Genomic DNA, 23,156 nt, shown 5'->3' with positions numbered 1-23,156 from the left:
ATTAAAATATATATATATATATATATATATATAACTTCTCATCTTTCTTCCTCGTTTCTCCTCTTCCAAACATAGTAAGTATGCACATTTATATTTTTTTGACGTTAAAATATAACCAAAAAATTCATTTCAAGAAAAAAAAAACTTATGTTTAGAAAATGATAATAAAAGAATAGGAATTAGAGAAAGTGAAATAAGATAACAAAGTAAATACATCATAATCCCTCGATCTGTTTGATTTGATGCTCGTGCCAATATTTTATATATTTGAAGTGAGAAAAACTCAAATGATAACAACCTAGTACGGATCTTATCCTGCGTGTTTTTTCTTGTCCTTAACCATAAAGGGAATAAGTGATACAAAATGAAAAATAAAAAATAAAAAAATAAAAACATATTGGGCACACCCACATCACAATTGACCACATACACATGTGTTCATTCTCACAAAACAAAATATTAAGATACGGACACAGAGACACAGATTGCGTTAGAGAGAGAAACCTCGGATCCAAATTGTTCTTCTAAACTTCTTCTTTCTAACAACAACTAACCATATCTATTGTCTAACTCTTTCCCCTTGAATGTGATATGTTATGCAACTGTGGATTGAGATTAGATTCCCACCACCCACTTTCTCTTCCCATCCTATGATAAACTCTGTCTTTTTTGATTGAAAACTAAGTTTCCCTTCTTTCTCTTTCCATCAGATAGATAAAGTGTGCATGTGAAGACAAGGACGTTTCCCAGAAAAGTGTTTCTTAAAGACCCAGCAAAAATCCATGCCTCTGATTCCTGAATACACACTCCCTTCAATGCCAACACTAATACCATCTTCATGATTACGATTGCAATTGATTTCTATTTGGTGGGGGATCTAAAAAAAATTGAGCTTGGATGCAATGTGGGTTGAATTAGGGCAGTTATAGGTGCCCTACATGCCAGAGTGACCCTCTTGGATCTTCTGCACAATGGCATTGTTCCGCAAGTTCTTCTATAAGAAGCCCCCAGATGGGCTTTTAGAAATCACTGAAAGGGTTTATGGTACGCTTTTTGTTGCCTCATTTTTTGTGGATACATTGGTTGTGGTGGAACTGAGCAGTGTTGGCTTCTTTTCAGTGCAAATATTTCATCCTTATGCATTTTGCCTTAGTGGGAGGTTGTGGTATGTAAGGCTTGGTTCACATATTTAAGTGGATAATGGGAGTGGTATAATGTGAACAATGTTGGCTTCTGTTGAGTGCACATATTTCATCTTTATGCATTTTGTGTTAGTGGAGGGCTTGTGGTATGTAATGTAAGGCTTGCTTTGCAGATTTAAAATGAATAATGGGAATAGTATAATGTGAACAATGCCAATTCTGTTGAGTGCAAATATTTCCTTTTTATGCATTTTTGTGCTAGTGGGTTGTGGTAGTATGGGAGTTATTTTGCAGTTAGAGTTAACAATGGAGATTGTATAACTTCTCTACATTTCCATTTTACAGAATGCAGTCATTCTAGTCTAAATGTTTGTTGATCAAATAGTCAATAGGCTTTTGACATCTTGTTTGTGACTTAATGGATGTTTTATCTTTTAGACACATATTTTTGGGAGGAATGAAGGTAAAATTAATGGGAACTGGAAAGAACCTCAAAGAGTTGACATGAAATACTCAGCTAACTTTTCTTCTTTGCACAATCATTTTTAAATATATTGTGAAATATTGTCCATTGATCATTGTTGGGGACTGGTGACCGAAAACTAGCACAATACTTGCTTGATGACTTTATAATCTCAGAATTTGGGCCTTGTGATGTTAGACACTTTCTATCTTGCTTATATGTGTGGCATGTCATATTAATTGGTAATTGGTACCATTTGTTCATCATAAAGAATATTTGTCATACATATATGTGATTCTGATTATCTTGTCTTTGCATGTGCAGTCTTTGATTACTGCTTTACCACGGATGTTATGGAAGAAGATGAATATAAAGTGTATATAGGGGGAATAATTGGGCAACTTCGTGGTCACTTCCCTGATGCTTCATTTATGGTGTTTAACATGAGGGAGGGAGATAGCCAAAGCCAGATTTCAAACATTTTGTGCGACTATGATATGACTGTGATAGACTATCCTCGACAGTATGAAGGTTGCCCGTTACTTACCATGGAAATGATTCACCATTTCTTGAGGTCAGGTGAAAACTGGCTCCAACTTGGGCAACAAAACGTTGTCTTGATGCACTGTGAACGAGGTGGGTGGCCGCTATTAGCATTTATGCTTGCTGCACTCTTGATTTATAGAAAGATGTTTACAGGGGAGCAGAAAACATTAGACATGATATACAAGCAAGCTCCTCGAGAACTTTTGCAGTTGATGTCACCATTGAATCCATTACCTTCACAATTGAGGTATCTTCAGTACATATCAAGAAGAAATGTTGGTTCAGAATGGCCTCCTCTTGATAGGGCACTTACTTTGGACTGTGTAATTATAAGACTCATTCCTAACATGGGTGGAGAGGGTGGTTGCCGTCCTATATTTAGGATATATGGACAGGACCCTTTTATCCCTGCAGATCGGACTCCCAAAGTTCTCTTTTCAACTCCTAAAAGGAGCAAACTTGTCCGGTATTGCAAGCAGGTGGTACTTTACTCTAATTTAATATGGCATTTTATAATTCAAGATATTGAACCTATTTCCCTTTGTTTTGTTCTTACAACTTGTATTTTATGTTCCTTCCATTTTATGTTTAATTATCTTAATTTCAACCATAGGCAATGCTATAGAATTCCTTTATTGAATTAATGTATACATACAGATAGGAACATAACATATATGAATACATATTGTAATCCAAATGAACGCCACTTTCAATTTTTCTGAAAAAAAAATGGCAATTTTTATGTAAAGTTAGTGTGCCAACTGAAGTCAATGATTATCCAAAGTTACATAAATAAAATTGAAACTATGTTAATTCATTTTAAACATGATCTTTCTAAATGTTTTATGTTTTATGTTCTATGTAATTTGGGGAGGGTCAGGGTTGCAAAGTGGTGATGGGGCTAGTGGCTTTGATGCGATCTAAGGAGGGATGGTGTGAGCTGGAAATGGACCATCTTTACTTGTGAACATTATGGAAGAAAACCAGTAGAGTTTTGAAGGAGAATACCTACAGGGAATGGGTTTCCAATCTAAAATAGAACTGAGCGTATGCCAATTGTTTTGCAAAGATGATTTTTTATTGCATTTCATTCATATGGGTTAAACATAAAAAATTTCTTATCGAAGTTAGCAAAATTGGCATTAATTGATCCAGTGACATTATTATGCTTTGCGTATAGTTTGTAAGAATCAACAAAAAATTATGTTAAATTGAATTACAAATTGGATGTTTTGTTTCTTCTTTATACTACAAGGATTTGATCAGTTGGCACTCATGAACTCAGAATCAAAATGTTGCATCCTTATATCTTCATTTTCCTCTATTTAGATTGTACTTACATAGGGTTCTTAAGTAAGGATTTATTTTGTCCCTTTTTCCTTTATTTACTTATGTATTTTTTATTTGTATTTGTTACAGTCTGATTGTGAGCTGGTTAAGATTGACATCCATTGTCATGTTCAAGGTGATGTTGTTTTTGAGTGTATTCATCTGGACAGTGATTTAGAGCGTGAACAAATGATGTTTCGGGTGATGTTTAATACTGCATTCATAAGGTCAAATATTTTGATGCTTAACCGTGATGAGATTGACATATTATGGAATGCTAAAGATTACTTCCCTAAAAATTTTAGAGTGGAGGTATTAATCTCTCTCTTTCTCTCCTGTTTTTATTAAATGATTAGCGATAAAACCAACCTAATGTTTATATGGTATATACTGTATTTTTGGTTGAAGGTTCTTTTCTCAGATATGGATGCTTCATCTTCTGTTATTTCAATTGATCTGCCGGGTGTTGAGGAGAAAGAAGGCCTGCCTGTTGAAGCATTTGCTAAGGTTAAGGAAATTTTCAGCCATGTGGACTGGCTAGATCCAAAGGCAGAGGTAGCAAGTGTGCTCCAACAGATCACAGCATCAAATATCTTTCTGGAAAGATTGGACAGTGGGGTAGCTAGTGGTTTGCAAAAGGAGTCACCAGGAATATTTAAACTTGATTCGAATGCACACAGTGATACAAAGGATCTGACTTCCGAAGATCAGGAGAAACTTTCTACATCCTCATTGCGATCATCTGTGGATCTTCCTATGGAAAATAAGACAACACCATTAGAAACAAAGACATTGTCAAAAAATAATCTTGAGACCCTTAAATGTTTAGGTCAGGGGAACCAACCTATTTCCTCATCTGGGCTCTCAACAGATACATATTCTACTAAAAAGGAAACTGAACTGTTAGAAGCAAAAAAATCATTGGAAAATGATATGAAGTTTACTGCACCTATGGCTCATGAGAATCAATCTATCCCCATAATTGAGCCATCTATGGATGCAAATTCAATAAAAAAGGAGAGTGGATCATTAGGATCCAAGGAGAACAATACTCAATCATTAGCATCAGAGGCACATTTGGAAAGTGATAGCAGATTCAAATCGGAGCCGGAACTCCTTTCAAAAATTGATATAAAAAGTGCTACTTCTAAAGTTGAAGGGAATCTTTCTATGTCCTCATTTGAATCATCAGGTAATGCTCCTATGGAAAAGGACAAAGATCCTGTAGAATTAAAGGCATCACTAGAAAATAACACCAAGACTCTTGCTTCCATGAGTGAGGGGAAACAGCTCATTCCCTCACTTGGTCTCTCAGAAGATTCTACATCCATGGCTCATGGGGAGCAGTCTATGCCCTTAATTGAACCATCCAAGGATGCAAATTCAATGAAACAGAAAATGGGACCATTAGAGTCAAAGGAAAAGGATACTGAATCATTAGAATCAAAGTCATTGTCGGAAAATGATACCAATCGTCCTCCATCTATGGCTCAAGGGAAGCAATCCATTCCCTTAATTCAACCATCGATGGATACAACTTCAACAAAAAACATGGGACAATTACTTGAATCTCCCATTGATGCAAACTCAATTAAAAAGAAGATAGAACCTCAAGAATTGCAGGTTGCACTTCAACTTCCCACCCAATCTAAAATAATTTCACCGCAGGTGCGCCCAGCTGTTCGATCCGCTTCTGCTTCTTATTGTAACTCCTTTCAAGGTTCACCTGTAGCTATCTCAAGATATCATAGTGCACCATCATCTCTTGGAATAACATCTGTGTTGCAGGATCATGCTGTGACAAAATCTCCTCGACCTTCTACTTCGCCTCCTTCGGACTCCAAGGTGCTAAAATCTATAGAGCCTAGTTCTACAAATTTTTCTCCAACATCATCACCATCACCACCATTGCTTTCGTCTTTACCATTAAAAGCTTCAGTTGATGCTCTTACTGCAATGGAGAAGACTTTTGGATCCTTTGCTCCCGCAACTGTCACTCCTCCTCATCCTCATCCTCGTCCACCACCACCACCTCCTCAAGGTGAGCACACTTCAACATTGATGCAATATAATGTTATACAACACCCTGAAAACACAATGCATGAAGGTCAGAAATCATTGTTGAGGCCTCCTCCCCCTCCTCCTCCACTCTCTTCCCTTCCAGGAACATCAATTTCCACCCCGAAAGATTCATTTAAAGGTCCTCCATCACCACCACCTCCACCTACACCTCCTTCTTCAACTAGACAGGCTTCATCATCTTTGGTACCTCCTCCTCCTCCTCCACCACTGTCTGAGTTTCCTTCTTCAGCTTCCCACCCTCTTTCTTCATCATTGAGTATATCTGGCCCTCCTCCCCCACCTCCACCTCCTAGCCATTTTGATTCTACTCCATCGCCGTTAGCACCACCTCCCCCCCCTCCTCCCGCTCGTAGCCATTCCAATTCTACTCCATCGCCATTAGCACCACCACCACCCCCTCCTCCAGCTCCTAGCCATTCTGGTTTTACTCCATCACCATTAGCACCACCACCCCCTCCTCCACCAGTTTCTGCATCCCAAAATTCTTTGTCCAACACAAATGCTCCACCTGTACCCCCACCTCCTTCCAACGGGTTGTCAAAACCCTCTGTTCCTGGACCACCTTCTGTACCTGGACCACCTTCTGTTCCTGGACCACCTTCTGCTCCATTTGGTGCAAAGGGACGTGGCCTATCACGATCTAATGCAAGAGGTCCACAGAGTAAAAGGAGCAATCTGAAACCTTACCATTGGTTAAAATTAACGAGGGCCATGCAAGGAAGCTTATGGGCTGAGACACAGAAACTAGATGAATTTTGTAGGTATGTGTCAAGTCTTTTCTAAATTTAGATATAAAAATCTGAGCTTATATGAATTGTGCTTACCATTTATTTATTTATTTTTAACCTTTTTGGTGTTAGGGCTCCAGAGTTTGACATGTCAGAACTTGAGACTTTGTTCTCTGCAGCTGCTCCAAATCCTGATGATAAAGGAAAATCAACACGCCGCCCCTCACAAAAAGTTGACAAAGTTCAATTGGTATGCCTATTCATTAATAGTTAATATCTGACCAATCTAATTAGTTTAGATATTAGTAAAGACAACAAATAAGTAGCTTTTTATCTACATTGTTTGTCCCAAAAAAACCCTTTATTTATTCTAAACTAAAGTTAAATAAACTTGTTAAAATACTAGTTCTTAAATTTAAAACCAAAGTTATTAGAAATTGGCACTTTTAAATAAGTGCTTCTATTCCACCATTTTCTCCTAATTGTGCACATATATGTGTAAAGTTTTTCATTATAGGAACTGGATGATAATTTCTTTCTCTTTTTCACCAGTGAATTGGTTGTGATTTATTTGTGTGGGTTTTGTTTAGTCCCATGGCTTGTGTCTCATGCCTTTCATCAAGGCTTTAGTTATTCATTTAATTCTTGTCAAGACTTTTTTTTTTTAATAGAATTTGAGCTCTTTACAAAAGATTAATGTCACCTTGCAGATTGAGCTTAGGCGGGCATATAACTGTGAGATCATGCTTACAAAAGTCAAAATCCCTTTGCCTGATTTGATGGTGAGATATTATCCATTATGTTATTTATTGACACTAATGCTATGAGAATTTTGATTTGAATTTATGTCCAAGAGAATGCTCATTGTTAGTCACTGTTTTAAATCTTTGTAAATCATAACTGCTTAAGGAATAGATGATCTGGAAGAATTCATTGTCTCAACTGGGTACTTCTTAACTTAGCAAGTAGCCAAGTAGTCTCTCTGTTATGCGAACTGAGATTTGGGCTTACTTGATGTTTGAATGCAAGTTGAAAGTTTAGCCACTGTCTGGTTCAAATTATGAGGATATCTATTATGGCATCAAAGCACTATGCCTATGTTCTGCTGCTATGACTTCACTAAGTTAAATATTTAGCTTGATTTTATATTCTTCCTTGATATAGATAAACTTAATCAGATGGGTAGAATACTTTTTCTTCTGTTCAGATGAGGCTCTAATCATTCTTAATGCAATTTTATTTTTGTTTTTATCTGAAAATTGTTGGTAGAGAAGATATACAGACAGAATGATCATGAGTAGTCCTTGTTGAGATTTTAAGGTATGGAAGTAAGGAGAAGGGGATAATAGTAACTGTTAGATATCTTTAATTATTGTAATTAGGACATTCTAGGATTTACATAATTATGGTAATTAGGCAGTTATTTCTTCGTAATTATTACCCACACTATATAATAATACACTCCGATGTGTACATTACATTGACACACAGATTCAGTATATGTCTCTTGCTTTCTTTTCTTCTTAACTTAACATGGTATCCAGAGCCTAACAAGAGACAACCTTATGCTGTGCCTTCCCAGTTGACCCACTATCTGTCAGTGCCAATATTCTTTTCTTGAAAACCGTTTTGTGGCAGTGTCATTGCCTTGTTCTTTTTCTGGCAACTTTTTTTCCCCCTCTACACCTATTAATTCTCGGCCTTGGTGTCTCAAAGTGTTTTATGCAATTGGTTCCACAAATTGAGCAATCCTCACCTCCAAATTCCAATGTGATCATTGCTATTAGCCAGGATTGATCAATGTGCTCTTCATGGTCGTCCTCCCTGATCAGCTAATGCCGCACAAACTGTACCTCCTCCTTATGCTCCAACTTTTTCTCATCACATTGCACAACCACCACCGACCATTTTCACTAACTTCCTTCGGTGGTACAAGCAATGTTAGGCCTTTGGTTCCACTCAACACTAAAATATTTTGTTCTATCTTAAAATCTCCAAAGCTAATTTCAAAAAACCTGATTTATTCAATTTAGTGTTTTACATCCTTATAAACCGAATTCAACTTACACTTTTAATTCCTTATTTGAAAAAAAAAATGTATTTCTCAAGTATTCTGGTTATTAGGTATTCAATATTGCTAACCTGGGCAGAAACAATGTTGTTGAGTTATACCTGAACAGCTGGTCTATTAACCACCATTTATTATGAATTTATGACATTTTGAAGGGATTGCATAACCTATAATTTTGCTTTAATTATGAACTTGCATACTGACATTGTTATTATTTTATTAGGCTTTATGAATTTATGACATTTTGAAGGGATTGCATAACCTATTATGAATGTTTGATGTCTATTAACCACTATTTATTATGAATTTATGACATGATATCTTGACTGTTGATGTGCACATTGTACTACATCATCATCTATATGTTACATCATCATTTTAATTCAATAGTAAATGTGACACATAAGGAGTTAAAGTGCCATGTCAAATCAAATTGTCACATTAGAAATTAACTAACATCGTTAGACAGTCAACTAACAATACGGTGGCAAAATGTGCAAAAATTTGAAAGTTGGGTAGCAAAATGTGCATATTTGAAACTTGGGTGGCAAAATTCCTGAAATTGTGAAATTTGGGTGTAAAATTTTCATAAGCCATTTTATTGTTATATTTAACTTTGAGTTTAATAGGTGGTCATATTGGACTTGAAGTTGTGACTACAGGTACCGCTTTATCTCTATAGGGGCCGAGTCAACCCAATGGAAAGGAATTATACTTTCTTATTAAACAAAAAAGTAAAAATAAAAATTACTGGTCATATTTTATAACTTAAAACCTGCAAAAGCTTTTAGTTATGCCCATTTCTTCCTAAAAGAATTTAATGAAAATACCTATCATGGTCATCTTACGTTTAGTTTGCTTTAAAAGTTAATTTAGTAGTTATCATTGAATGCTCTTGGTAATGTTTTTTTTATAATCACATAATTTTCTACTTGACTATTGAATGCCCTTATTTGAAGTTTTAATTGAAAATCCCAAATTTTAAAACATTCAATTGGTCAGAAAGGAATGTCTCCAATCACAGAAAAACATGTCATTTTATACTTGTATTCTCACATGCTAATCATTGTCTTTCAGTGTGCTGTGCTTGCAATCGATGATTCAGTGTTAGATGTTGATCAAGTAGAGAACCTCATAAAATTCTCTCCAACCAAAGAAGAGATGGAACTGCTCAAGGTATCATGCCCTTTTCTTGTTTCTTCTACTAGAACTTTTTGTCATAGGGGGAGCATCAGCAACTTTGCTACAATCTATGTTTATTTAAGCTATAGCGATACTTTATATGCAGAACTATAATGGGGATAAGGACAACTTGGGAAAGTGTGAACAGGTGAGTGGAGTTTTACCATTTGTTCCCTGTTTTTTAAATATTATTTTTGCACTTGAAGCAACTTATGGTAGGATGACTCATCTAGCATTCATGGAACAATAAAATTTTAATCAATGATTAACAACATAACTAGACTCATCAATCTTTTTTTGTATGTAAACCTGTCTACTCATTTGTGGCCAGTGTTAAGTTTGTGAATAGAGATAGCATTTAAGGTTAAGCTCTCTAAATATAATCTAACTTGCTATATAGTTTTTGCAAATCATTTTCAAGATTTCTTCTTTCTTTTCCATTTCATTCTTATTTGCTTTTGCATTTTGTAATAGTTCTTCATAGAATTAATGAAAGTGCCTAGAGTGGAAAGCAAGCTAAGAGTGTTCGCTTTTAAGATGCAATTCTGCTCCCAGGTCAGAAGACAACGACACAATGCTGTTAGTTATTAAATAATTCTGTTTTCTTGCCATTAAAAATTTAGCTACTCTGGTGCACCTTGCCATGTAATATTCATGTAGGTTTCAGAGCTTAGAAGGGACTTGAATATTGTAAATTGTGCTTCTGAAGATGTAAGTTATACATATCTTTTTTTCTTTTGAATACTCTTTCCCGAGATACCCTTTTATCTTCAGCTGCCATTGTAATGTGCATCAGATAAGGAATTCAGTCAAGCTGAAAAGAATCATGCAGACCATTCTTTCTCTGGGTAATGCTTTGAACCATGGAACTGCAAGAGGTGAGTTAAAGCTTTAACATTCACCAATTCACCATCATAAATGATATATTTGTGGACAAATAATGTAGTGAGTTTATAATCAAGCATGGACTTTTCAGATACTCTTAAGTCATATAATTTATGTGTCTTAGGAATTGTGGCTAAGAACCTAACTAAATCCTACAAAATTGACTTGTATGGTTACAACTGTCCAAGCTTTAGAAGCTGTATTTAAGTCATATCTCTAGTTAATATGGGACCACACAACCCTTGAGGCTGCAATTGAGGCAGCCCCCATAGAGGTTGCAACTAAGGTGGGTTAGGGGTTACCACAATTAAGGAGGCTTTCCAACCTATGAAGCTATTAGGTTCTCGGAAATGACCGAAAGGAAAAGGGCATTATTCGTCCCTGAATTTATTGAATCTTTAGAAAAAAAATGATTACACAAAGGAGGCTACTCCTTTCTCACTGGGGTCTGTCCAGTTTTTTACTAACAATCGTAATCCATATCCCCCTCACCCTAAACAGAGGACCTATTTAAAGAAAACCGAAAACTCACTAATTGTAACCGTCAACCTAACTAATAGGTCAAAGGATCAAATAGATTTAATTAATTCCTATTTGTACCCTTCTTCCTATAATACACTCTTAGGCTTCTATTTATCTCCTGTGGTTCTCGATGTCTAACAGAAGCATGGACTTGAAGACGAATACTGAACATGAACTCTATAACGCAGTTAATGTGTGAAATTTAGGACACAGACATTGCAAAATAAGAGTAAGATAACAAAAGATTTGAATTGATAATCAATATTTGTATATTCTTGTATGTCCACCAACCTTTTTCTTATGATATTAACCTCACAAAAAAAAATAGAGAGATTATTTTACAACAAAAAAACATGTTTTTGTTTTTAAAAATATTCCAAAATAAGACAATGAAGTTATATCTTTTAAGAAAGATATATTCACCTTCTTAAACTAACTTTCTAAATTTTTTCCATGATAACAAACCATACAAAACAAAAAGGCGAGAGGCATTTTTCGATATTTTTAATGTGACTTTTATAAAGATTAAAAGAAATATTTTTTAATAATATCAGTGTGTATCCATCAATATGAAAGTGTTGGCTCAGGTGTCTGAATCAACAAAAAAGTATTTTTTAATTGGATGCTTGATGATAAGTGTCAGACAGATGTTGGACAAGTGTTGGGTAGGTGTCGATGTTAGAAATGCATTGAGTATTGACACCATGGTACTTCAAACATGAGAGGTGTTCGTGCTTCAAACTTTGCAACAAACCTGCTCATGGCTAGGGCTACTGGCTTGGATCGTGGCAATGCATGTGGCCTAATAATGGATCTAGGATAGACTAATATCATATTTCAATGAGATTAGAGTCTAACTCAACTCCACAAAATCAACTTACTTGGTGAAGATTGTACAAACTTGATAAGCTCTATTTAAATCATATTTCTAATACATATCGGACTATATGCTACCCTTGAGGCTGCAATTAAGGCAAAGAGTGCACAACTAGGATGGGCTAGGGGTAACCACAAGTCCACAACTAAGGAGACTTTCCAACAATGTGCATTCTATAGTTTGTGTTTTAACATTTATTCTTGGTCTTTTGATAAATTAAATTTTATTGGAAAAAAAAAAACACTGCTATAGTCTTGATTGCTTTCTTGTTATTTTATATGATTTAGGTTCGGCTGTTGGGTTTCGATTGGATAGTCTACTTAAACTTACTGATACACGAGCTAGAAACAGCAAGATGACTCTTATGCATTATCTTTGTAAGGTAAACCACCTGATATCCTTCTTCTCATTTATATGAATTGTTTATGCATTATCTTTGTAAGGTAAACAACCTAATTTGAATTTTAATTTAAGAGGAAAGTCCAAATGTAATTTGGTGATGAGAAGCTGAATCAGTTGTGAAAAGGTGCTAGTGATGATGATATCATCAACATAAATCAGTACAGAGGCAATGGTTAGAACAATGATGAATGAGGAGAAAAGGATCACACCAACTTTGTACAAAACCAAAACTGAATAGTGTTGTAGTTAGCCTTTCATATCAAACCGTGAGTGCTTGTTTAAGGCCATAGATAGTCTAATTAAGCTTTCAAAGAAGATTGGGATTAGATGACCAAACCCCTGTGGTTGGGTCATATAAAATTCCTCTGTCAAAATACCAATCAGAAAAGCGTTATTGATGTCAATTTGTTGGAAATATCACTGATTGGACAATGCTAGAATGAGTAGCACTCTGATGGTGATAGGTTTGGCCTACAAGGAAAAGGTTTTAGATAAATCAGTTCCAGGAGCTTGATGGAAACCTTTGGCAACTAGCCTCACTTTGTATTTGTTAACAGTGCTGTCAGGATTCTTGTTAATTCTGAAAATCCATTTATATCCAATGGTTGTCCTTACATGAGGAAGGGGAACAAGGTTACAAGGGTGTAGGTTCATTTTCCATTTAGAGCATATGTTTTTATATTAACCAATTGAAAATAAGTGAAGTTGTCCAACAAATAAATAAGGTGAACCCCAAAATTGAGGTAAGCAATGTGGGACTTTCCAGCATCCCTCCTCCACATATGCTTGTTAGATTAGGCAATGCCTACTAGAATAGGCAATTCACGAAGATGCACTATAGGCACTAATACCATGTTATACTCTATCTTAAAACCAATTGGCCTTAAGTGAAGTTGGCTAACAAATATATAAGTTGCATCTCAAGAATTGAGGCAGACAATGTGAAACTTTCCAACATCATATTCTTGTTGCATAGCTGTCTTCTAAGAAGAATTAAGGTATTGCTTAACTATTTGTGGTTCGGTTGTGGTGAGCAGAAGGGTAGGATGTAACCTATGTTTAACAATTCCAGATTACAAACAAGTTTGTATGGGGCGAACAGATTTGGAGAGTGGGATATTTTCTGTAGAAGGTTCAACTCTGTGACTATTAGGTGGATCGATTGCCATGAATTAGGATATAATAGTCTATTTTACCAAAGATTGTGAAATTGATAGAGGCCATTTGAAGTTAGATAACCTTGGACATGGAGTAAAGTTGTGGTCAACTTGAGATTTCACAAAGTATTAGGATAAAACTCAAAATAGACATTATTGTCTTTGTAAAATTTGCTAACACTAACTAGATTTTTGGTTACGGATGGAACTAACAGTGGATCTTTAAGATGAAATTTAACAATAAGATAACACGAAGAAGTAAATGAGGTGGAACCAATGGATTTAATTGGAAAACCTTGTCTGTTGCCAAGGAAGATGATCATGGTTTGGTAGGGTAGTCTCCTGCATCCAGTGTTGAAAGCAGTGACATACTGACATGATGTGTAGCCCCAGAGTAGCTGTACCAATTCTGCAACTGTTGTGGGAGCAAAACACTGGAAAGGTAAGCCTGAGGTGTATAGTTCATGTTGGATGCCTGAGGAGGCATAAAATGTAATGGTGGTCCAGGTTGAGTAGGATATGTATAAGGAGCGTCAAACATAGGATTGAAGTGGTGATAGCACATTGTTGCAGCATGCCCAATCCTGTTACAGACTTGGCAATGGCATTGAATGATAGCCTTGTGATTGTTCAGGAGAAGGTCCATTACTGCCACCATTATGATGTATCTAGTGAGCCTGAGGTGTTTCACTGAAAGCAAATGCTTCAGATTCTGCTTTCAGCAAGATATGCATCACATTAATGAGATCTAATTGTTCGACTGATTCAGCCTCTCTACATGAGATTCTTGCACCACAACCAAGGATTCAATTTCTGTGAAAAAAAAGAGTTCAAGCTTACTATTAACAGCACATCAAGCTGTTCCTGATCAGAAACCAGATCACCAATGGATTTTAGACAAGAAGAAATAGCTTTGATTTGTAGAATGAATTTCCAAACAATTTGGCCTCCTTTCTTTACATCTAGAAGCGCATTCCAAAGTTGCCTAGCTTGTGCTTTGGTGTGAGATATGAAATGACTTTGAATTTTGTTCTATAACTGTTAAGAGTGGGTGCAACCAATCGCACGAGTCAGAATCAATGCCAAGAGAGAAGGTTGCAGCCAGGTAAGTAGAAGCTGGTCTTGCAATTCCCAAGGATGATATTCAGAGTTCTTAACCCTATATTGTGATCTTCATAAGACAGAAATTGAACAGGCATTTCTGGCTGTGCCAGAAAATCAATGGAGTTGATGTGCTTTTAGAATTGGTTCTACTTGCTGTTTCGACGCTAGAAAAGTTAATTTGTCAAGTTTCTTGCTGAGCGAGTATGAAAAATTGACCGGAGAGTAGTCACCAGAAAGAGATTCACTGGAGTTTGAGGTGGAGGAACTGGCAGTGAGCTCAATGCAGTAGGGCTCTGCAGTGAATTGATAGCCATTAATTAGGCTATAATAGGTCTGGATACCTTGTTAAAATGGTAAGACAGAGAGAGAGGAAAAAAATTTGAAGTGCTTTATTGAATTGATTCAGAAGGTACAATAGAGCCCTTTATATAGAGCAGAGTGCAGTGCAAAAATACTAAATGACTTTATAACTGAACCTAACTAACTTTACATTGACAGATGTCAGATAGTGATAGTTGTAACAGACTGTGGTAAGTCTGACGTGTACACTAGTATACTTAAACAAATTGAAGGTAGAATTACTACTATTATTTTTCACCCTAGGATTTTATACCTTACTGGGAAAAAATATGGTAAAGGACTAAACTATGGATTTTTGGAAGCCTTCCCTCGTGGTGTTTGACTGTTCTAACGATGCTCCATTTAGGTCATTTTGAAAAAATAAGACAGGTGTCTACATCTGGAATGATTAAGTAATTTGCTATTTTTAAGAGAAACTATGAATCATGAACTTGAAAAAAATAGGTTCACTCAGTGTAACATAAAACATTTGTTAGAAAATTTCATTTTTTAGGATATCTTTCTTAGGATTAGTTTTCCTATTTCCTCAGTATCTCTTAGGACTGATCATAATATTTCCTTATTTTATCATGATTTTGGTAGGGATTTAACTGCAAATGTATGTTTTTTCAACAGACTAAAGAATTTCCAGAATTTTTATTATAGATTAATGCATCATAAGTTTGCCCGAGAATTGTCTGGTCCAACTGTGTTTTACTGCACCAGTTCAATGTAAATTGTTGGCATTGCACCTTCCTCTGAAATAAGTTAGATAGTAATTGTTTTGATGATTGACGAGTTGTAGGTGCTTGCTGAAAAACTTCCAGAACTACTAGATTTCCCCAAAGATCTACTGAGTTTGGAGGCTTCAACCAAGGTTTCTTTCGTTGTTTTACTGTTATATCAGGTGGTTTCAGTTCTTTCTGTTTGGATTTGGTGTATGCTGAGTTGTAAGCTTGTATTCCACACAGATACAACTAAAGTTTCTGGCAGAGGAAATGCAAGCTATTAGTAAAGGACTGGAGAAAGTTGTTCAGGAATTAACTGCGTCAGAGAATGATGGGGCTGTGTCAGAAAACTTCTGCCAGGTATGTTATATAACAGGTGATCTAAATGCTTTAATCAGATTGAACTGATTCTGAACTCTGATAAATTTCGATAAATAAATATTGTAGAAGCTTGGCCTAGGCTATACAATCTTTAAACATCAATGTAAATTGTTAGACAACTAGAGAAGGATAGGAAGTTAAAAGTGTATTATAGGAAGAAGGGTACAAATAAGAATTAAACTTATTTGACCTTTTGACCTTTTAGAGTGAGGGACGGTAATAATTAGTTAGTGAGGCCCTCTTTAAATAGGACTGGTTTAGGTGGGGAAGGGGATGGATATTGTTTGGGTAGTATTTCCAACTGGACAGATTCCAGTGTGAAAGGAGTAGTCTCCTTTGTGTACTTTTTTCCTTACAATCAATAAAGTTCCAGGGACGAATAATTCCCTTTCTCTCTCAGTCCTCTTCGGAGCTCTAACAATTGGTCCGACCTGCCGCTTCTCCCTTGATCACGATGGATACACGTATGCAGATAGCAGAAAACAAGATCAAAGATCAGGGAGTTCAATTGGCAGAATTACAGAAAGATGTTGCTTACATCAAAGAAAACATGCCAGATCTAAGCCAAATTCGTGGCCTCATTATGGAATGTCTCACTACTAAACCTACCCATGATGATGATGGACACTCCAGCACCACCAAACCAAGTTTCACCGACGATGATGGCCAAGATGGGGTTGCCACAACCCATTCTTGGTTAAAGAAAGTCGTTCTTCCCGCGTTTGAAGGGAGCGACCCCTTAGGATGGCTTGCTCGCGCAGAAAAATTCTTCGAAGTGCACCAGGTTCAGTCATCGGAACGGCTCCGCGTCGCTTTTATCAGTATGGAAGGTAAGGCTTGCCATTGGTTTCAATATTGGCGGAATCAGGCCAAACAACCATCTTGGGAGGATTTCACGAGAGCATTGCTAAAGCGATATGGAGACAATGGTAGTGGTACTGTATACGAACGGTTGGCAGCCCTTAGACAAACCAACACCGTGGATGATTATGTCCAAGAATTCGAACTATTGATCGCTCAGGCCAAACCCAGTTCAGAGGAACAAGTCTTGGGATATTTTCTGGCAGGATTACGCTCTGACATCCGAGGTCAGGTCCGACCTCATGACCCGAAAGAGTTAAATCGCGCCATGGAGATTGCGCGTGATATTGAAGAAGCCATGAAGGAAGTTCACAATTCTGGTAAGTTACAGGGACGCACTTCCGCACCATGCTTTCGATTCCAAGGGAACAACAACATCATTTCGCGGGTAGAAACCTCGAATAACATCACCACCGGGAATGGCTCCAACACCAGGGGATTCCAAGAGGGCAATCGTCCCATCAATGCCGCTGTGGGCACAACGTCAGGAGGCCCCCCTCGCAATCGTGGCACGCGCAGCCTTCCCTATCGAGAATACATCAAGCGCCGCGAAGAGAACAGATGCTTTCACTGTGGGCTTGTGTTCGCTCCGGGACATCGTTGCCCAGACAAGAATTTACGAGTCATCATCTTGGCGGCTGATGATGAGGGTGAATCCGAAGATACCAATGTTGACGATGATGCTCTAGTTCATTCCGATTGCAATTGGTTAGACTTATCCATGTGCTCGGCCGGAGGACTTACTACTCTGCAGACGATGAAACTCCAAGGCAAATTAATGGATCACCCGATTTTGGTGTTAATCGACAGTGGCGCCAGCCACAATTTCATTTCGCACAGATTGGTGGAACGGCTAGGCTTACCAGTGGATATGACAACGCCATCTTTTGTAAGGTTGGGGGATGGTAACCGTAGGCAAACTCTGGGCAGTTGTACCAACGTGCGCATCCACCTGGGAGACTACACTATGAAAGGCAAATTTTTTCTGTTTGAATTGGGCGGCGTGGACGTCATACTGGGGATGGCTTGGTTGATGACCCTGGGAGAGGTTAAAGTGAACTGGGGACTCCTTCAAATGAACTTTCTGCACCAAGGGAACCATATAACCATTCAGGGGGACCCAAGTCTGTCCAGAGAATTGATCACCACCAAGGCGTTGAGAAAATTGCACCAACGTTCTGTAGAATCTCTGGCCATACTCTGGATCGGAGAGAACTCCCTTGATACACCACAACAGCTTACCAAAGATCAAGACGAACAACTGCAGCAAATTTTGCAGGAATTCCATCTTGTTTTTTCAATACCACATGCCTTGCCACCACATCGAGACGCTGATCATAAAATATCCATTAAAGCAGGCATAGATCCGATTAATGTACGCCCTTATAGGTATCCCTACTTATAGAAGAACGAGATCGAAAAACAAGTGGAGGAAATGCTCACAGCCGGTTTAATCCGACCAAGTAACAGCCCGTATTCAAGTCCTGTTATTTTAGTCAAAAAGAAGGATGGAAGCTGGCGGTTTTGTGTGGATTATCGTGCTCTGAATAAAGCTACAATCCCAGACAAATTTCCTATTCCTATGATTGAAGAATTGCTGGACGAACTTAAGGGAGCTACCTATTTTTCTAAAATCGATCTGCGTGCAGGCTATCACCAAATTCGCATGCATGAACCGGACATTCCTAAGACAGCATTCCGCACCCACCACGGACACTATGAATCCATGGTCATGCCTTTTGGTTTGACCAACGCACCTGCCACTTTTCAAAAGGTCATGAATTCCACTCTCAAAATCTTTCTTCACCAGTTTGTGTTAGTGTTTTTTGACGACATTCTGATCTACAGTAGAACATGGGCCGAACACTTACGACATTTGCGAGCTGTTTTAACCAAGTTGCAGGAACATTGTTTGTTTGCTAATAGAAAAAAATGCAGTTTTGGTCAGTCGAGGGTGGCATACCTGGGTCATATTATTACCAGGGACGGGGTATCCATGGATCCTCAGAAGATTGAGTCCATCTTACAGTGGCCTATTCCGAAATCTGTCAAAGCTCTTAGAGGGTTTTTGGGGCTCACGGGCTATTATAGACGTTTCATTCGTGACTATGGCAAGATTGCGAGGCCTCTGACAGACCTATTAAAGAAGGGGAACTTTATTTGGAATGTGGCCAGCACGGTAGCATTCCAGAAATTACAACGAGCCATTACTGAAGCCCCGGTATTAGTCATGCCAGATTTTTCGAAACAATTTGAAATAGAATGTGATGCTTCTGGGAAGGGTGTTGGGGCAGTTTTAACGCAAGACAAAAAACCCATTGCTTTTTTCAGCAAAGGGTTCGCTGACTCCAACCTTACCAAATCCATTTATGAAAAGGAACTCATGGCTTTAGTTTTAGCAATTCAACATTGGCGACCGTATCTCTTGGGACGGAAATTCAAAGTCTTCACTGACCAAAGGAGTCTACGCTACTTATTGGAACAACGGATTACAACTCAAAACCAACAAAACTGGTTAGCCAAGCTCCTCGGATATGATTTTGACATCGTTTACAAAGTGGGAGCCTCAAACAAGGTTGCTGATGCACTATCTCGTCTTGAGGAGGATAAGGAATTGCGGGGGATTTCAAAACCTTTTTGGCAAGATATAGGGGTCATTGATGAGGAGGTTCAATGTGATCCGGATTTAGCAAAAATAAAAACCGCATTACTTCAAGACTCCAATTCCTATAAACATTACACGTTGGAAAATAATAGACTGCATTACAAGGGCAGATTAGTGTTATCTGCTACATCTGCATGGATTCCCAAGTTACTACATGAATTTCATGCCGCTCCTTCGGGAGGACATTCTGGCATTTACAGGACGTATCGACGAGTGGCTCAGTCTCTGTTTTGGCTTGGCATGAAGGATACCGTCACACAATATGTTGCGGCATGTCCGGTGTGTCAACGCAGCAAGTATTTAGCCTCATCTCCAGCTGGCTTATTGCAACCACTGCCTATTCCGGAAGCTATTTGGGAAGAAATCAGCATGGATTTCATTGTGGGACTCCCTCGTTCAAAAGGTTTTGATGCGATCATGGTGGTTGTAGATCGTTTGAGTAAGTATGGGCATTTTATATTAGTCAAACATCCTTACTCCGCTAAATCCATTGCTGACATTTTTGTGAAAGAGGTTATTCGGTTACATGGGATTCCGATTTCAATTGTTAGTGATCGGGATCCTATGTTTATGAGCCATTTCTGGCAAGAATTATTCGCACGACAGGGTACCAAGTTGAAAATGTCGACGGCATATCATCCGGAAACCGATGGCCAAACGGAGGTTTTAAATAGAACCCTTGAGACTTATCTCCGGTGTTTTAGTGCTGAACAACCGCGGGTGTGGGCAGAGTTTATCCCATGGGCAGAATATTGGTACAATACTAGTTATCATGCTTCAGCGCGCTGTTCGCCCTTCGAAGTGGTTTATGGTCGTCCTCCTCCTTCCTTAATACGATTTGTTCCGGGGGAGACGTTGGTTGAAGCAGTGGCACAAGACCTCTTAGACAGAGATGAAGCTCTGACTCAATTAAAATTTCATCTGACGCGGGCTCAGGATCAGATGAAGCAATATGCGAATGTTCATAGGAAATTTGTGGAGTTCCAAGTCGGAGACTCTGTTTATTTAAAGATCAGACCACATCGTCAAACATCCATGGCAAGCAAGTTACATCCTAAACTCTGTGCTCGCTATTATGGGCCTTTTCAAATTACCAAACGGATTGGCGCAGTGGCGTATCAATTACAGCTGCCACCAGAGGCTCGAATACATCCTGTATTTCATGTTTCTCAGCTTAAGAAGGCTGTTGGGAACCAGACGGTGGAAGCAACTTTACCTGTGGAGTTACAAGTTCCACAGGAATCCTATCTTCCTAAGGATGTGGTGGGTACTCGCGTAATCAATCGCGATGGCAGTAGCATACCTCAGGTTCTTATTTGTTGGCAGGGACGAACGCCAGAGGACGCCACTTGGGAGGATGTGACTGTCATTCAGACTCAGTTTCCCGATTTCCACCTTGAGGACAAGGTTGTTTTGGAGGCGGGAGGTATTGTTAGACAACTAGAGAAGGATAGGAAGTTAAAAGTGTATTATAGGAAGAAGGGTACAAATAAGAATTAAACTTATTTGACCTTTTGACCTTTTAGAGTGAGGGACGGTAATAATTAGTTAGTGAGGCCCTCTTTAAATAGGACTGGTTTAGGTGGTGAAGGGGATGGATATTGTTTGGGTAGTATTTCCAACTGGACAGATTCCAGTGTGAAAGGAGTAGTCTCCTTTGTGTACTTTTTTCCTTACAATCAATAAAGTTCCAGGGACGAATAATTCCCTTTCTCTCTCAGTCCTCTTCGGAGCTCTAACATAAATCATGGCATGTAAAATGCTGTAAGCAAAGGGTGCATTTGAAAGCACCTCCTTTCCTTAATGAGAACATGATAATACACATATTTCAATTTATGTTGGCTTTAGTATTATGACTATCGAACTCCATAGCTTCAATTGCGACATATTAATGCAAATCTGGGTCAGTTATGCAGCGTCATACATAGGATTATCAGTGATATGAAGTTCCCAGATGCTTAGTTACCCTTCTGTTAGGGTTATCTGCAACACATCTGAATCATAGATTTTGCCAATACATTTGACGGTGATAAAATATTTTTACCTTGAATGATTTTATTTTTGTTCTCCACTTGGTAATGTTCAGATTCTGAAGGAATTTCTTTCTTATGCTGAAGCTGAAGTGAGGTCTTTGGCTCAACTTTATGCCAATGTGGTATGGATTTAGTTCTTTTTAGAGATTTTTTATTAAACAATGAATTGCATATACAAGAGATGTATTTGATATTCTGAATTTGGATGTACCAGGGTAGAAATGCAGATGCATTGGCTTTATACTTTGGTGAAGATCCAGCACGTTGCCCATTTGAACAAGGTAACTAGGTACTTTTAATCAGTATACATTATCAATATTTATTTCCACTTTGCCTGTGTTCTTTTTCAAAAGATTTAAGTTTTAGAATGGTTGTGGATCTCAATGGATTTCGTTGTGTTTGTTATCTTTAGGAACACACGGTTTTCATCCTGTGCAGCATCATATCTCCCTTTATGTAAAGGAAATTCACACACAAAAAAAAATACTGCAAACATAATCTTATTTTCAAAATCTTAGTTTAGTCTAAATCAAATACTGCAGTACTATCCACCATATCCCAAATTGACAATCACTTTGAGAAATCAATATGGAATTCTTTGTTTAGTAAAAAACACTCGAGTGAAAAGCTTTCCAAGATTTCCATAAGTTATTTCTGTCAATATGGATATTGAAACAATTTGATTATGATAAAAAGAAAACCACTGCTTCTCATTAAACTCCCATGGCAACCTTTTCCCAGATTTGATTCTGTTCTTTTCTTTTCTCTAGTTGTATCTACACTGCTCAACTTTGTGAGAATGTTCGTAAAAGCGCATGATGAAAATTGCAAGCAGATTGAGTTAGAGAAAAAGAGAGCAGAGAAGGAAGCAGAAAATGAGAAGGCGAAGTTAGCTGCTGCTAAAAAGGAGTCTGAACCGATGATAAGGACCACCATCAAGAGTGGGAATGTTAAATGATAAGATCTTTCTGTGGCCTCAAGCTGCTGCAAGAGATGTTACATAGTGATAAAGTTGCCATCTGGTTGGATAAAGAAAACCCTTTGCACAAATGCAAAACCATCTTGGCTGCATAGACATTAATGATGACCCTATAACTCAAGTTCTCTAATGCAATAAATTTATGCTCGTGGCATATGGCTGAGGATTATATTCAAGTAGTAAGCCTTCTCAAAAGCTCATTTTATGTCAAGATCTATATGCGGCATAGTCACCAGTTTCTAATTAACATTCATTTCATTCTCAATTTGTTCCATGTCAAGCAGAAAAGCAGTTTCATGGTGTTCACTTTGGTGAGAGTGAAGTATTTCAGTGTACAAAGAAGCCAGTCCAAAATTTTGTGTACTCACATTAGCAATGTAAATGTCGATCCATTGACAACTTTTTCCCACAAAAGATAGAGTAGTACTTAAGTTTTAATTTAACTTACTTAGAGGCACCTACACTGAGAGTTCTCATTTAAAGCCCTTATGCTCTACATGCACTGATGAAGGCAAATGCGTTGTAAATATTGAGGTATTGGTTAGAATACATGTTTGTTTTACTGAGCCATCCGTTTATTTGAAGTTCAAGCTCTCATTTGATAAATGCTTTATTTTAATAGTCATCAAATCCCATCAAATAGCCCTTAGAGGATTACTTATTGTATGTTTGGATGAAAG

The 23,156-nt window shown here is 37.8% G+C and overlaps 1 protein-coding gene across 4 annotated transcripts; it reads left to right on the top strand.

The window, feature by feature from the left end:
- Positions 1-422: 422 nt before the first annotated feature.
- On the top strand, positions 423-23,082 carry LOC109791736 (formin-like protein 18). 4 transcript variants are annotated; one of them, XR_002239052.3, is made up of 18 exons: positions 423-1,044; positions 1,930-2,630; positions 3,571-3,792; positions 3,889-6,323; positions 6,423-6,540; positions 7,001-7,072; positions 9,439-9,537; positions 9,650-9,691; positions 10,018-10,098; positions 10,204-10,254; positions 10,340-10,421; positions 12,115-12,209; positions 15,635-15,706; positions 15,801-15,917; positions 21,551-21,619; positions 21,712-21,778; positions 22,268-22,652; positions 22,761-23,082. XR_002239052.3 is itself a non-coding variant. In XM_020351070.3 (18 exons), the coding sequence occupies exons 1-18, from the start codon at positions 972-974 to the stop codon at positions 22,453-22,455; spliced, it is 4,464 nt and encodes a 1,487-aa protein (XP_020206659.1). In that variant the 5' UTR covers positions 423-971; the 3' UTR covers positions 22,456-23,082. The 4 variants fall into 4 exon arrangements, 2 of the variants coding, with proteins under 2 accessions (XP_020206659.1, XP_020206658.1); XR_002239051.3 differs by having other exon boundaries at positions 22,268-22,655; XM_020351070.3 differs by having other exon boundaries at positions 3,889-5,148; positions 5,269-6,323; positions 22,268-23,082.
- The last annotated feature ends 74 nt before the right edge of the window (positions 23,083-23,156 follow it).

Source organism: Cajanus cajan, chromosome 9 (genome assembly GCF_000230855.2).
Source record: "Cajanus cajan strain Asha chromosome 9, NIPB_CcT2T_4, whole genome shotgun sequence".
Lineage (NCBI taxonomy): Eukaryota > Viridiplantae > Streptophyta > Magnoliopsida > Fabales > Fabaceae > Cajanus > Cajanus cajan.
This window is presented reverse-complemented; position numbering and strand designations above follow the sequence as displayed.